The 13,546-nt window shown below is 43.6% G+C and overlaps 1 protein-coding gene across 1 annotated transcript; it reads left to right on the top strand.

The window, feature by feature from the left end:
• Positions 1 to 11,873, top strand: LOC130367299 (extracellular calcium-sensing receptor-like). Its single transcript, XM_056569707.1, has 6 exons — positions 1 to 227; positions 1,012 to 1,303; positions 5,403 to 6,227; positions 8,075 to 8,302; positions 9,919 to 10,036; positions 10,969 to 11,873. Exons 1-6 carry the CDS (start codon positions 1 to 3, stop codon positions 11,871 to 11,873), a joined length of 2,595 nt encoding a protein of 864 aa, XP_056425682.1.
• The last annotated feature ends 1,673 nt before the right edge of the window (positions 11,874 to 13,546 follow it).

The following is a 13,546-nucleotide window of genomic DNA, read 5'->3' as shown; positions in this document are numbered from 1 at the left end:
ATGGCAGTCATTCGTTCAGCAGTGTGGGTTCTAGTGTTCTCCTGCTTAACTCCAGCATTTTTCACGGAAAAACTAAATGACCCAAAATGTAGACAATATTCCTCAGATCTAGGTGGAAGCACGCTGCCTGGAGACACAATGATGGGCCTTATCTTCCCTCTTCATCTAGACAAGTCCTACCAACAGGTTTCCTTCACTGAGAAACCACCTATGACTTGTTGCACCATGTAAGTAGTCCAGTTGTATGTAGTACTACCTTTTGGGCCGGTAAAAGCTCGGCCTGATGCTGTATGAGATCTTTGTTTATTTAAAGAAGTATATTTGAAGGTGTGGTTTAGCTAGGAAAAGTTGTCACACATTACTTAAACTGAAACGATCAAGAGATAGCATTTTGGCATGCTAGCTATTTACTCTCCTCCAAGTCTTCTCTTAAACATGGGAGCAAGAAATGGGTGCGTTGTGTGTATGTGGCCGGCTTTATTGGTAATGTCAGGTATCCATAATTATGGAAACTGAAGTGATGTTAGCATATGGATATCAAAAAGTTGTCCCTATGAGTAGGAACTGTAGTAACCCAGCACAACACAATATACAGAGTCAGAACGTATGGTGTGTTCACTGTATACATCCAGGAGCCACAGCACTGCACACAGCATATGGAAATCAGATTTTCCCTATGAGTAATTTCAGTATTGTTTTGAGAACAAGATAGAAGTAGTTTAGATGGTGTCATCAAGTGTCCATTGTTGACCAGATGGAGTCACCAATGCTATTAAAGGGTAGGACTTTAACCTGAAATCCCTCACATCGACTCATTGGCCCAGATTTATCAATCCTTTTGATACAAAACATCCACAATTCTGCTTGACCATACTGGATCCCAAAGCGTTGCCATCTACAAACTCACTGTTCAATCAAGGGGGCTGGCTTTACAAATTCCCAGCCATCTTGCATGGTTTGACCATGTCCATGACCGTCCATAGCATCTGACTATAGTTTTTTATTCTATAGGTTTCAACTAGAAAATTACCAGATGCTTCAGACCACAGTATTTGCTTTGGAGGAGATCAACAACGACCCCTACATTCTACCTAACATGACTTTAGGGCTGCAAGTGTACGATTCTTGTGACGCACCTCACTTGAACTTACAAGGAACGTTACAAGTGTTGACTGGTCTTGACTCCGCCATTCCTAACTACAGATGTCTTCTGGGGTCTCCACTTACTGTAGTTCTTGGATCCGCTCACTCAACTCATTCAATAGCCATGGCTCATATTCTTGGGCTCTCTAGACACCCACAGGTAAAATGTCTACATATTGATAGAATGTGAGATTTTACATTGTAAACCATTCTGTGTTATAATCATGTCCACTTCAGTAACAATGTATATTTAGGGTTGTGAATTTGCTATCATCTACTGGCACTGTGTATAGATAGGAAAGGGGCTAAACAATTTTCATGATCTATGGTAACATTTAAGGCCAATGATTTGAAGACTTAACCAATCTAGTCTAGGTCAGGGACATAGTAATAAGTGGTAGTGGGCAGTGGTCATGCTTGGGTCTTGGTCCATTGGACCCTACACCGGCATAAGAAGTTACCAGGTGAAAGAATAACACAAGGTGAAGGGATAGTCAGTTGCAGATTGTTTGTTGGGGGGCATGAAAGCTTTAAGTAAGGCCTCTATTCATTGTTGTGGAGATGAAGAACGTTGTAATTTAGCATTAGTAGGTCTGATGTCAGGACAGGACGGATCTGGGCAGATGCCGGTGTCTCTGGACTTGAGGCATATAGAGATCCCATTTAACCCCTTAATGACCAAGCCAATTTGCTCCTTAAAGGGGTACTCTGGTGGAAAACATTTGATGCAAGAAAGTAATTTGTAAATGACTTCTATTAAAAAAAAATCTTAATCCTTCCAGTACTTATCAGCTGCTGTATGCTCCAGAGGAATTGGAGTTGTTCTTTTCAGTCTGACCACAGTGCTCTCTGCTGACACCTCTGTCCATGTCAGGAACTGTTTGGAGAAGGAGAGGTTTGCTATGGGGATTTGCTTCTGCTCTGGACAGTTCCTGACACGGGCAGAGGTGTCAGCAGAGAGCACTGTGGTCAGACTGAAAAGAACAACTTAACTTCCTCTGGAGCATACAACAGCTGATAAGTACTGGAAGGGTTAAGATTTTTTAATAGAAGTCATTTTCAAATCTGTTTAACTTTCTGGAACCAGTTGATTTGAAAAAAATAAAAATATAATTCTACCGGAGTACCCCTTTAATGCCCATATAGTTTTCTTCATTTTTTTTCCATTGTTGCATTGTGAAAGCTATAGCTTATTTTTTTTTCTTTTTTCATCGATGTAGTCATATTTGGGCTTGCTTTTTTGAGAAACAAGTTGCACTGTTTAATGGCACATTTTCGGGGGTTCATATAACTTACTGACAAAATGTCATTAATTAAATAAAAGCATTTTGTCTTTTTTGTGTGTTTTAAATTTACATCATGCACTGCCATGCAGTTAAAAAAAAATTATAATAATAACAATAATCTGTATTATTTTAGCAGTTTGCCACCATAGAAACACTAATTAAAAAAATAATTAAAAAAAGCATTTTATTTTTTTGCTTTAGTTTTTACCAGTATCATTTTCAGGTACATAGAGCTTTTTGATCGCTACCTTTACAATTTTTGGGAGGAGGATTAACAAAATACTGTTGTTTTTTTTTTACAATTTTACTGTGAGAGATGAAAATGATATATTTTTTTTATAGCTCGGGTCATTACAGACATGGCGATACCAACTGTGTATATGTTTTTTCAATTATTTTATGTTTTATATTAACATGTATTTTTGGGGGGTTGGGTGGGGTTGGGGTTTCAATTATTTTATTAAACATTATTTTTTCACTATCTAGTCCCACTAGGGGACTTTGACCAGCGATCTTCTGATCACTGATATAATTCACTGCACTGCAGTGTAGTGTAAGATGCCTTTCAGCGTTATACTCCAACATATCCATGGCAGAGCTATGGGCCTTCATAGGACCCCTGGCAGTCATGAAAACCCTTCGACATCTGGTTATTGGGTGGCCAGGCTGTTGATGCGCTAAGGAGACGCACAGTGTTCAGTAACATACAGAGGTCATGTTTTCACAGCAGCATATAACAAGTTAACTGCCAGGAATGGAGGTGTCTCCACTGCTGGCAGCGATCGCGCGGCCCCAGCTGTGCACGTTGTGAGCCTGGCCAAAAGCCCTTTTTTGACTGCCAAAAAATATGGGGTTAACATAACTTATTAAGCTTAAGGTGAGGGAAGCATTCAGTCATCCAGTGTTGAACAATACCCCACATACACCAAGATCCAGCCATAAGCATTAATGCCTTGTTATAGTCCCAGTTGCCCCTACAGCTTCTCAGCAGCAGCCTCCGGAGAGAAAATGTAGTATTAAATGCCAGACATTCAAATCGTTGACTGTCCATGAAAGGAATGGATGCCCTGGGTCCTCTGGTGAAGCAGGAGAGAAGAAAAATAGTATTCATAATGGTAAATATATTAAAAGGACCTCCCAAGAGTGTGTGCAGTCAATGGTCTTACGTATACAGTAGCTCTGGAAAACACAACCCTGCTACATCCATGGACCATGGTTTACATTCAATCTATACAACACAATTTTTCTAATCCAGTAAGAAGAAGATGGGAGCACTCACCAGTACAGTGGACCGTATTCTTCTTTAACCCCTTAAGGACGCAGCCCTTTTTCACCTTAAGGACTGAGCCTTTTTTTCGCAATTCTGACCACCGTCACTTTACGAATTAATAACTCGAAAACGCTTTTACGGAATATTCTGATTCTGAGATTATTTTTTCGTGACATATTCTACTTTATTTTATTGGTAAATTTTCGGCATTACTTGCATCCTTTTTTGGTGAAAAATCTCAAAATGTCATGAAAATTTTTAAAATTTTGCATTTTTCTAACTTTGAAGCTCTCTACTTGTAAGGAAAATGGATATTCCCAATAAATTTTATTTTTATTCACAAATACAATATGTCTACTTTATGTTGGCATCATAAAATGGACATATTTTAGCTTTTTGAAAAAATTAGAGGGCTTCAAAGTAGAGCAGCAATTTTCAAAAATGTCATGAAAATTGCAAATCTGAAGGGACAGATGTTACAGAACTACAACTCCCAGCATGCCTGGGCAGTCTAGGCATGCTGAGAGTTGTAGTTTGGCAACATCTGGAGGGCTACCGTTTGGGCACCACTGTAACAGTGGTCTCCAAACTGTGACCCTGGGAGTTGCAGTTTGGCCTTCCTAGTGGTTGCCACAGTAAAGATCACTTTACTTTCACTTTCATTTCACCCTCCCCCCCACCGTCGTTTGCCTACCTGCGCCTGTCTCCAGCGCCGAACAGCGGACCCCACACATCTTCTCCTCCAGGTACCGGCCTCCATCTTCTCCCCACGTTCCCCACAACATCCAGGGGTGGGCAGAACGGGGGTTGCCATGGCAACCCACTGTCCTGCGCTGCCATTGGTCAGAATCTGTTCTGACCAATGGCAGGGGATAGGAGGAGATTGCAGCACTGCGACCTCGCTCCTAGCCCTCAGGATGATCGGGGCTGTCACTGACAGCTTCGATCATCCCTATTTTCCGGGTGATCGGGTCACCAGAGACCCGACCAGCCCGGAATTGGAGAAAATCGCATGTCTGAATTGACATGCGATTTTCTGCGATCTCCGACATGGGGGGGTCTCAGGACCCCCCTGGGCGATGTGCCAGGATACCTGCTGAATGATTTCATCAGGCATCCTGGTCTGGTCCCCAACCGGCTAGCGGTGGGGACCGGAATTCCCACGGGCGCATGCATACGCCCCACGTTCTTCAGGACTCGGGATGCAGGGCATATTCATACGCCTGGCGTCCTGAAGAGGTTAACAAAGTGCAAAAACATGTGCAGCCGGACTAGGATGCCAGCAGAATCATCAAGATGGATGACAGCTGTTGCGCGTGCACAACACATGCGCAACAGCTGTCATCCATTTTGCTGATTCTGCTGGCATCCTAGTGTGGCTGCACATGTTGTACGTTTTTGCACTTTATTAAAGAAGAATACATTCCACTGTTCTGGTGAGTGCTGCCATCTTCTTCCTACTGGATCTGTTATGTGGACTTTTTACTTTCTTATGGTTCAGCACCCAGGATTGAGCAGTGTTATAAGCAGACTAGCTTAACGGGAACTGTGTATACTCTATTGTTGCCGTGAAGTGTACTTCTTTAATACAACGGGCTTGGTGCTGACCAGTGGGACTGCTTTTATTAAAATTTTTCTAATATTGAGTGAAATTTCTCATTTTCCTTGAAGTCTACTCTGAGTAACTTTACTCTGATTTACAGATCAGCCAGTTTTCCACCAGTCCTCTTCTGAGCGATCGGACAAAATTCCCTTCCTTCTTCAGAATCGTCCCAAGTGACACTTTCCAATCTCATGGGCTTGCACGTCTTGTATTATATTTCGGGTGGTCTTGGGTGGGGCTTTTGGCTGCGGACAACGAATATGGCCAGTATGGGATTCAGCTGGTCAAACAAGAACTAATGAAGGCCGGTGCTTGTGTAGAGTACATTGAGAACATTATGATGAGTCGCCCAGACCGCAACGCCCCCCACATTATGAACGTCATTAGAAGATCAACATCCACAGTTGTGGTGGTTTTCTGTAATGACGTAGATTTGATGCCTGTTTTGAACGAATGGTTAAAACAAAATGTCTCGAGGAAGATCTTCATTGCCAGTGACGCATGGTCTACAACCAACATCTTTTCTACCAATGCATTTTCAGATCTCCTTTATGGCACCATTGGCTTTGCCTTTTCTAGTGGAAAACTTCCTGGGTTGAAGGAATTTCTCAACAAGGTCCAACCTTCTGAATCTTTTGGGGGAGAATGGACAAAAACACTTTGGGAGAATATTTTTAACTGTACATACGTTGCATTTTCGCAACCACAGTCTGACCATACACTTAAACCATGCACAGGAACAGAAAACTTACACAACATCCAGAACAGCTATAATGATGTGTCCAGCTTAAGACCGTCATTTAACGCTTACACTGCAGTGCATGTGGTGGCAAACGCTTTAGAGGATCTTATAAGGTGTCATCACGGGAGTGGTCGATTTTCAATGTCAAGTTGTGCAGATAAACAGGATTTAATGCCTTGGCAGGTATTAAATTTCTTCTGATTTCTAGCATGTTCTTGTTATATTCTAGGCCTGTGGTTCTTAATGTTTTTTACCCTTGGCAGCCGTTTCCAAAAATTGTACGCCTCAATATTAGTGACATTTATGTAATTAATATAGTTGCTGTTATTTTAAATTTATATGCTTTTCTTTACTCCAAATCTTTTCCCCAGGCCTTCTGCTCCTCTTCCTATCTCCCCAGGCCCTGTGACTTATAGGTTACATATTTTCTGATCAAAGTCGTTCATATTTCCTTTTCTTTACAATCGAGCCTATATCACCATTAAGATTTCTCCCAGCAAATCATTTTCTCCACAGAACCTGCCAAACAAACATTTTAGGCTTCTTTCTCCAGCACAATCATTACCTCTTTACAAACTCCCAATGTGTATAGTCTCACACAGAAATAGTGCATTCATTGTGTCCCTACATGGTAGTTAGACCACCTCTGTTCCTCCATATAGTTGTAGGCCCCCATACTGCCCTGATACAGCAGTAGACCCCCTCTATGCGCCAAAATACTTGTAGGTTACCACAGTGCTCCCATATAGTTGTAGGCCCCCACACTACTCACATATAGTTGTATTCCCCCACACTGCCCCCATATAGTTGTAGGCCCCCACACTGCCCTAATATAGTTGTAGGTTTCCATACTGCACCTCTTCAGTGTTTCACTGATCCTCCAGTCCAGGGATCTACTGCTATGGCCCATAGCAGTAGGTCCCTGGTCCGGAGGAGCAATGGAGCATCAAAGCTGACACAGTAGTTAAAGTACACAGTAGCACATGTGCCTGCACTTCTCTGCTGTTCTCCTGGTCCACTTCTTGAGTCAGTGACATCCGCTACTACCAGCAGTCACTTCTCTTAAAGTGGATGGGATGTCCTCTGCAACATTAAGATCAGGCAGCTTGGGCCATGGCCACTTAAAGGGGTTCTCCGCTGCCCTGCCTTCCGGAGCTCCGCTGGCAACATCTGGAAGTTTATTACCCTGAACTCTGTGTGCGGGCTTCCGTGTTCGAGGCCGCCCCCTCGTGACGTCACGCCTGCCCCCTCAACGAAAGTCTATGGGAAGGGGGTGTGACTATGGTGTAACGACTTACCCGGTCACCCCAGTGAGTATTGTTCCCCAAATGTACTCGTGCAGCTCTCACGTCATGGTCAAAAGTCTTCAACTTCCTGTTAAAGGCCAGTGGAACAAGCTGACAGAAGCTAAATCTCCCATTGCTTCCCTCTCCTGTGTTCATAGCACTGGGGACTGCCCAGCCTGCTTCACTAGCCTGCCCAGTCCTCTTTTCAGCCCCCCCCCCCCCCAGCCTCATATATCCTCTCCAAAATAGCCTCTATAATTTGCATTCATTATGGGGAAAAAACATTTCTGTAAAATGTTTGCACCTAGGGCGCTCGCTTACATGGTGTAAGCTCATTGACAGGGACATGTGAAGGGGTGTGTGGCGGGCTCCACCAATCCAGACTGACAATGCCTTCATAATCAAAATAATTATCCAGTGGGCTGGCCTCAATGCAGGGACAAGAGGAGACCAAACCCACGCCTATGACAGCAACTGTGTATTGTCACAAAATATCCACGGCAGAATATACAGTGGTGTACGACAGCAAAAATGATGCCAATGGAATGCAGGACTGGGTGAAAAAGGGCACAATCCGTTAACGGAAAGTAATAGATATATATTACAAAGTGACATAACTATATATGATGGATTTTAATGTAACAGAGAACCCTTTCAGGCCTAAACCACCAGGCTCAGACCAAGGTTCATATTGGAAAGCCCATAATTATTTAACAGCAATGGGTTGTCTCCTCTACCTTTCAGCTCTTATACTACTTGAAGAGGGTGAAATTCAGACTCAACAATGGAAGAGAACTTTACTTTGATGAGAATGGAGATCCACCTGCAGTGTATGACATTGTGAACTGGCAGCTGACTGCAGAAGGTACCTTAAGACAGGTTAAGATCGGCAGCTATGACACAATGTCTTCCTCCAGAGAAATGTTTACTATTAACAAAAGCTCCATACTGTCGGCCATAGAAGATCATCAGGTATGACTAGCATAAAAAATACAGTAAAGCATTGTAGAGTTTTTCTAAGGGAAAGAGATGATGCATATGTAAGAGGCCAGGTCAATTGTTACATATGGCCCTCATTTACTATTCTAAAGCCGACTTGTTTTGTCTGTTTTTTTTGGCGCATCTTTGTCTGCGACATGTCGCAGACATCATGTGCCAGTATGTGACATGATGCAACATTTCTTCCCGACGGACCCGATGTGGATTCTCCCAAACCCGAAAAAGGGGCGTAACCCGACATTTCTGAGCTTTCCCACGTATTTATAAAGGTTTCCAACCCGAATTTGTTGAATTGTTGTGGATTTTTTCCCGACAACTCAGAGGAGTTGGAAACCAAAACCAACAAAAACCACGTGCTACAAATAGGATGCAACATAATAATAAATACCGGGGAAAAAAGCAGTCGGGTAAGAAAGCAAGATAGACTTACAACCCGATTTTCTAAGTAAATGAGGGCCATTGGGTGCATTGAAACTAAAGGAACCCGTACTCATTTGCCTGATAGCTTTTTCACCTGATACACCTGTATACATGCATGCTCAGCTGAGCATGCATGGTTGTTGGTAGGAAGAGGAGATAAGACTGCAGTCAGACACCTCAGGTTACAGCTTGTTTTGTGAGATATATAAAACATTTAAATTCAGCATCATCTGTTAGGTGCAAAGGCTAGGCCTCCATATACACTTCTAATCGTCCCTAGAATGAATGGAGGGCACCACACATGCATGATCACACATCAATTGATTCTCAATGGGGCGGCTGAACATTTCCAAGCATTGAACTATTTAAAGGGGTACTCCAATGGAAAACAAATGTTTTCAATTCAACTGGTGCCAGAAAGTTAAACAGATTTGTAAATAAATTATATTCTAAAGTTGTGTATTCTTTTCCTGTCTGACCACAGTGCTCTCTGCTGACACCTTTGTCCGTGCTAGGAACTGTCCAGAGCAGGAGAGATTTGCTATGGGGATTTTCTCCTACTCTGCACAGTTCTGGACACGGACAGAGGTGTCAGCAGAGCGCACTGTGGTCAGACAGGAAAAGACTACACAACTTCCTCTGGAGCATACATTGTTAAGATTTTTATATAGAAATAATTTACAAATCTGTATAACATTCTGGCACCAGTTGATTTGAAAACATTTGTCTTTGACTGAAGTACCCCTTTAACTTGTTGAGGATCAAGGGCATACAGGTACGCCCATGAGTCATGGTACTGAAGGACCAAGGGCCTACCTGGATCCTTAAGCCACTTTGAAGCAAGTGCAGGAGCTGCACTCGCTTCAGAGCAGTGGCTACTCTCAGTAGCCTCACAGCTTATGCCGGGTAGCGGCGATCCCGCTGTTTCCTGAATTTTAACCCATTAGACGCCGTGATCAATGCCAATCATGGCGTCTAAAGTCAAAGAAAAAGATGCCGGCAGCTCAGTGGAGCTCATGGAACCCCCTCAACATGTTCTAATTTTACCACAACTGCTGTCTTGAGAGAGGTGAAAGGTCGATCTTTTTTTTATTCTAGCTCTAAAGAGTCAACCATAGAGTCAAGAATTTAGAGAGGTGGTAACTAAAGAATCCCATCCTGTCTTCTAGGTCCTAAAATGTAGTGAAAGTTGCGCCCGTGGTTTCAGGAAAGCCGCTAGTAGAGGACGACCCATCTGCTGCTATGAATGTGTCCCTTGTGCTCCTGGAGAGATCTCCAATGAAACAGGTTAACTTTATAGAACTAAAATATGTAAGAAAATCCAGGTGGGAAATACAAATATTGTTAAAGGGGTATTCTGGCCATAGACATCTTTTTCCCTATCCAAATGGTAAGGGATAAGATGTCTGATCGTGGGGGCCATCTCTGCGCAGCACCCTCTGCTCCAATCTCTGTACAGCACCCGCTGCTGCTCCTATCTTGGAAACCTCTGAGTTTCCGTGATTGGAGACATGGTGTCACGCCACGCCCCCTTTTGACATCACACCATGCCCCCTCCATTCATTTCTATGGGAGGGGGCATGACCGCCATCATAAATGGAGGGAGGGTGGCATGACGTCAAGTCTCCAATCCTGAAAACTCAGAGGTTTCCTCCGAGATTGGAGCAGAAGCCCGGCACAGAATGCCGGGTGCTGCACAGAGATCGCTGTGGGCCCCCACGATCAGACATTTTATCCCCTATCCTTTGGATACGGGATAAGATGCCTATGGCCAGAATTCCCCTTTAAGCCCTGGACTGGTCTACAGCCTCAGGCTGACAGCAAAACCAACTTGATGGTTCCATAATATCAATCCATGGGTACCATACAGATGTAGTTACATCATACTAAGGCCCTCACACCTACCTGATGCCTCTCAGTACAAACCAATGTAAGTGAGCGGCAATGCATACAATGTACTGTATACTCACGACATTTGTCAGACCAGCCGCTCCATTGTACAGTGAGTAGCAATGTACACAATACTGTGCCTGCAGGTGTGGTGAATACGGCAATACTCCGGAGAAATGAACTGATGGAACGGATGAAGAGTAGTAGTTGCTTCTGGCAACCTATCATTTTGATCTAATTCTTAACCATGAACAACATTTTATGTGTATATTTTTATGTTGTTTTGTGTGTTTTTAGTCGGTAATGGTGTCTTCAAATAATTTTTGCAGATTCTGTTACTTGCTTCATGTGTCCATGGGATGAATGGCCGAATCCAGAAAAATCTGAATGTCTTCCGAAAACCATAGAATTTCTTTCATATGAAGACCCACTGGGAGCCACACTTACTGCCATCAGCCTTTGGTCCTTCTTAGTACCCATTGCCATTATGAAGTTGTTTATGGAGCACAGAAACACCCCTTTAGTCAAGGCTAATAATTACTATATCAGCTGTCTTCTCCTGATATCACTATCACTGTGCTTCCTTTGTCCTCTGATGTTCATTGGTTACCCTAAGCCTGAGACATGTCTCCTCAGACAGGTGGCATTTGGGATGACTTTTGCTCTTTGCATTTCTTGTGTTCTGGTCAAAACCATCGCTGTGGTTTTTGCTTTTATGGCCACTAAGCCACATTTGTGGAAATGGAGCAATCCCATGGTCTCATATGTGGTGATACTGTGTTGTTCCTTTTTGCAACTTACTTTGTGTCTTTTTTGGCTGTCTCTTACTCCCCCATTCCCCCAAAAGAACATATTCTCTAAGCCAGGAATCATCATTGTAGAATGTAATGAGGGATCACCAATTACTTTTTGGACTATGTTGGGTTATCTCTTTCTTCTGGCCACCATAAGTTTCATTGTGGCCTTCCTGGCCCGAAGACTTCCCGACCGCTTCAATGAAGCCCAATATATTACATTCAGCATGTTGGCTTTCCTCAGTGTCTGGATATCTTATATCCCGGCCTCCCTCAGTGCCCAGGGCAGGTACACAGTGGCCATGGAGATCTTTGCCATCTTGGCCTCCAGTTGGGCTTTGATCATCTGCATGTTTTTTCCAAAATGTTTTCTCATATTGTTCAGACCCAAAATGAATTCCAGAAAATATTTAGTAAGAAGTTCTATTCTAAAAAAATAACTTTATTACAGACATAGATTGTTATTGTTGATTGTATATATTGTAATACATATGTATTAATGGAATAAAACTTTTGAAATACTAAACAGGTGATCAATGTATTTGGGGAAAGACAACTTTCAATGAAGAATTTTTAGAGAAGTAGAAAAGAAAAAGAGAAAAAAAGGGGGGAGAGAGGTAGTAAAGAAGAGAGTACAGAGAGCACGGCAGGGACCCTAGGAGGGAAGACCAGCTTACGTCGCAAGCAGGTGAGGCTCCAATCCGCCACGACACCTAGACAAAGCCCTTGGTCTTTGAGAGGAAAAGGCAAGTCAGATCGAGATATGTGTGGCGTGTGTGTACAGTAGAATGGCCAGGTGTTCTGAGGGTTAGGTAAGATAGAAAGTCCCTCCATGAGGTGTAATCTGGTGAGGTCTGGAAAGCATTCCAGGGGTGTCAGGTCGCGATGTAGCGGGACGGGTCATCGTGTAAGGTGGCAGTGAGTTCCTCCATCCTGTGAACACGATTCACTTCCTTAAGCCAGTCTGTTATGGTAGGCGTGGTCATGGATTTCCATAAAAGCGCTCTCCGTCTGTCTCCAGGTTGGGTGTGGTATTGCATCTCAGTTCCATTGAAGTGAATGGAGCCAAGTTTTACTACCACACCCAACCTGAAGACAGACAAGGAGAGGTTTTTGAAAGAAATTAGCTCTGTTTTTGCAATTCCTTGATAACCCATTTAAGACATATTAGAAGAATCTGAAGGTAAAATGTTTCCATAATACTTTGCACTATTTGCAAAATCTGACACAACAATATACTTCCATAGCCATAGAGACGTGGGTGCCACCATACGGTGGTCTGTAAACTTTCTTAATGTATTATATTTCTAAAGGAACAGCTGAGACACACGAGACAACATCAAGGGATTTCCGAAGCGTATTAAACAATTAGAAAACCCTCCAGAGGACCCCAGTGAGTTTAATGCAACCATATGGTGTGTGCAGTCGTTTATTGTGTTTTAGTGTCACCTCGTGGAGGTTTATCTACAATGCATTAACATATTTCATTAATTATATTATTGGAATGTACAATGTATGTCAGGATTCGGCAGGCTGATGGTGGATCCTCTGTGTCAGAGAGGGATTGGCGTGGACCGTACCGGTGGACCGGTTCTAAGTTGCTACTGGTTTTCACCAGAGCCCGCCTCAAAGCGGGATGGTCTTGCTGCGGCAGTAGCAACCAGGTCGTATCCACCGGTAACGGCTCAACCTCACTGACTGCTGAGACTGGCATGGTACAGGAGGACTAGACAGAGGCGAGGTCAGACGTAGCAGAAGGTCTGGGCAGGCGGCAAGGTTCGTAGTCAAGGGCAACGGCAGAAGGTCTTAAGTAACACTGGTAAGGGCGCTCACAAAACGCTTTCACTAGGCACTGAGGCAACAAGATCCGGCAAGGACAGGAAGGGGAAGTGGGTTTATATACATCTGGTGCAGGGAAGCTAATTGACACTGATTGGGCCAGGCACCAATTAGTGGTGCACTGGCCCTTTAAATCTTAGAGAGCCAGCGTGCGCGCGCCCTAGAGAGCGGAGCCGCGCGCGCCAGGACCTGACAGCCGGGAAACGGGACAGGTGAGTAGATTGGGGTGCGACCCGTGGGCGGGCGCGTCCCGCTATGCGAAGCGCATCCCCGT

Source organism: Hyla sarda, chromosome 4, assembly GCF_029499605.1.
Source record: "Hyla sarda isolate aHylSar1 chromosome 4, aHylSar1.hap1, whole genome shotgun sequence".
In the NCBI taxonomy this organism is placed as follows: Eukaryota; Metazoa; Chordata; class Amphibia; order Anura; family Hylidae; genus Hyla; species Hyla sarda.
Note: the sequence above shows the minus strand (reverse complement) of the source record. Positions and strands in the feature narration are given on the sequence as shown.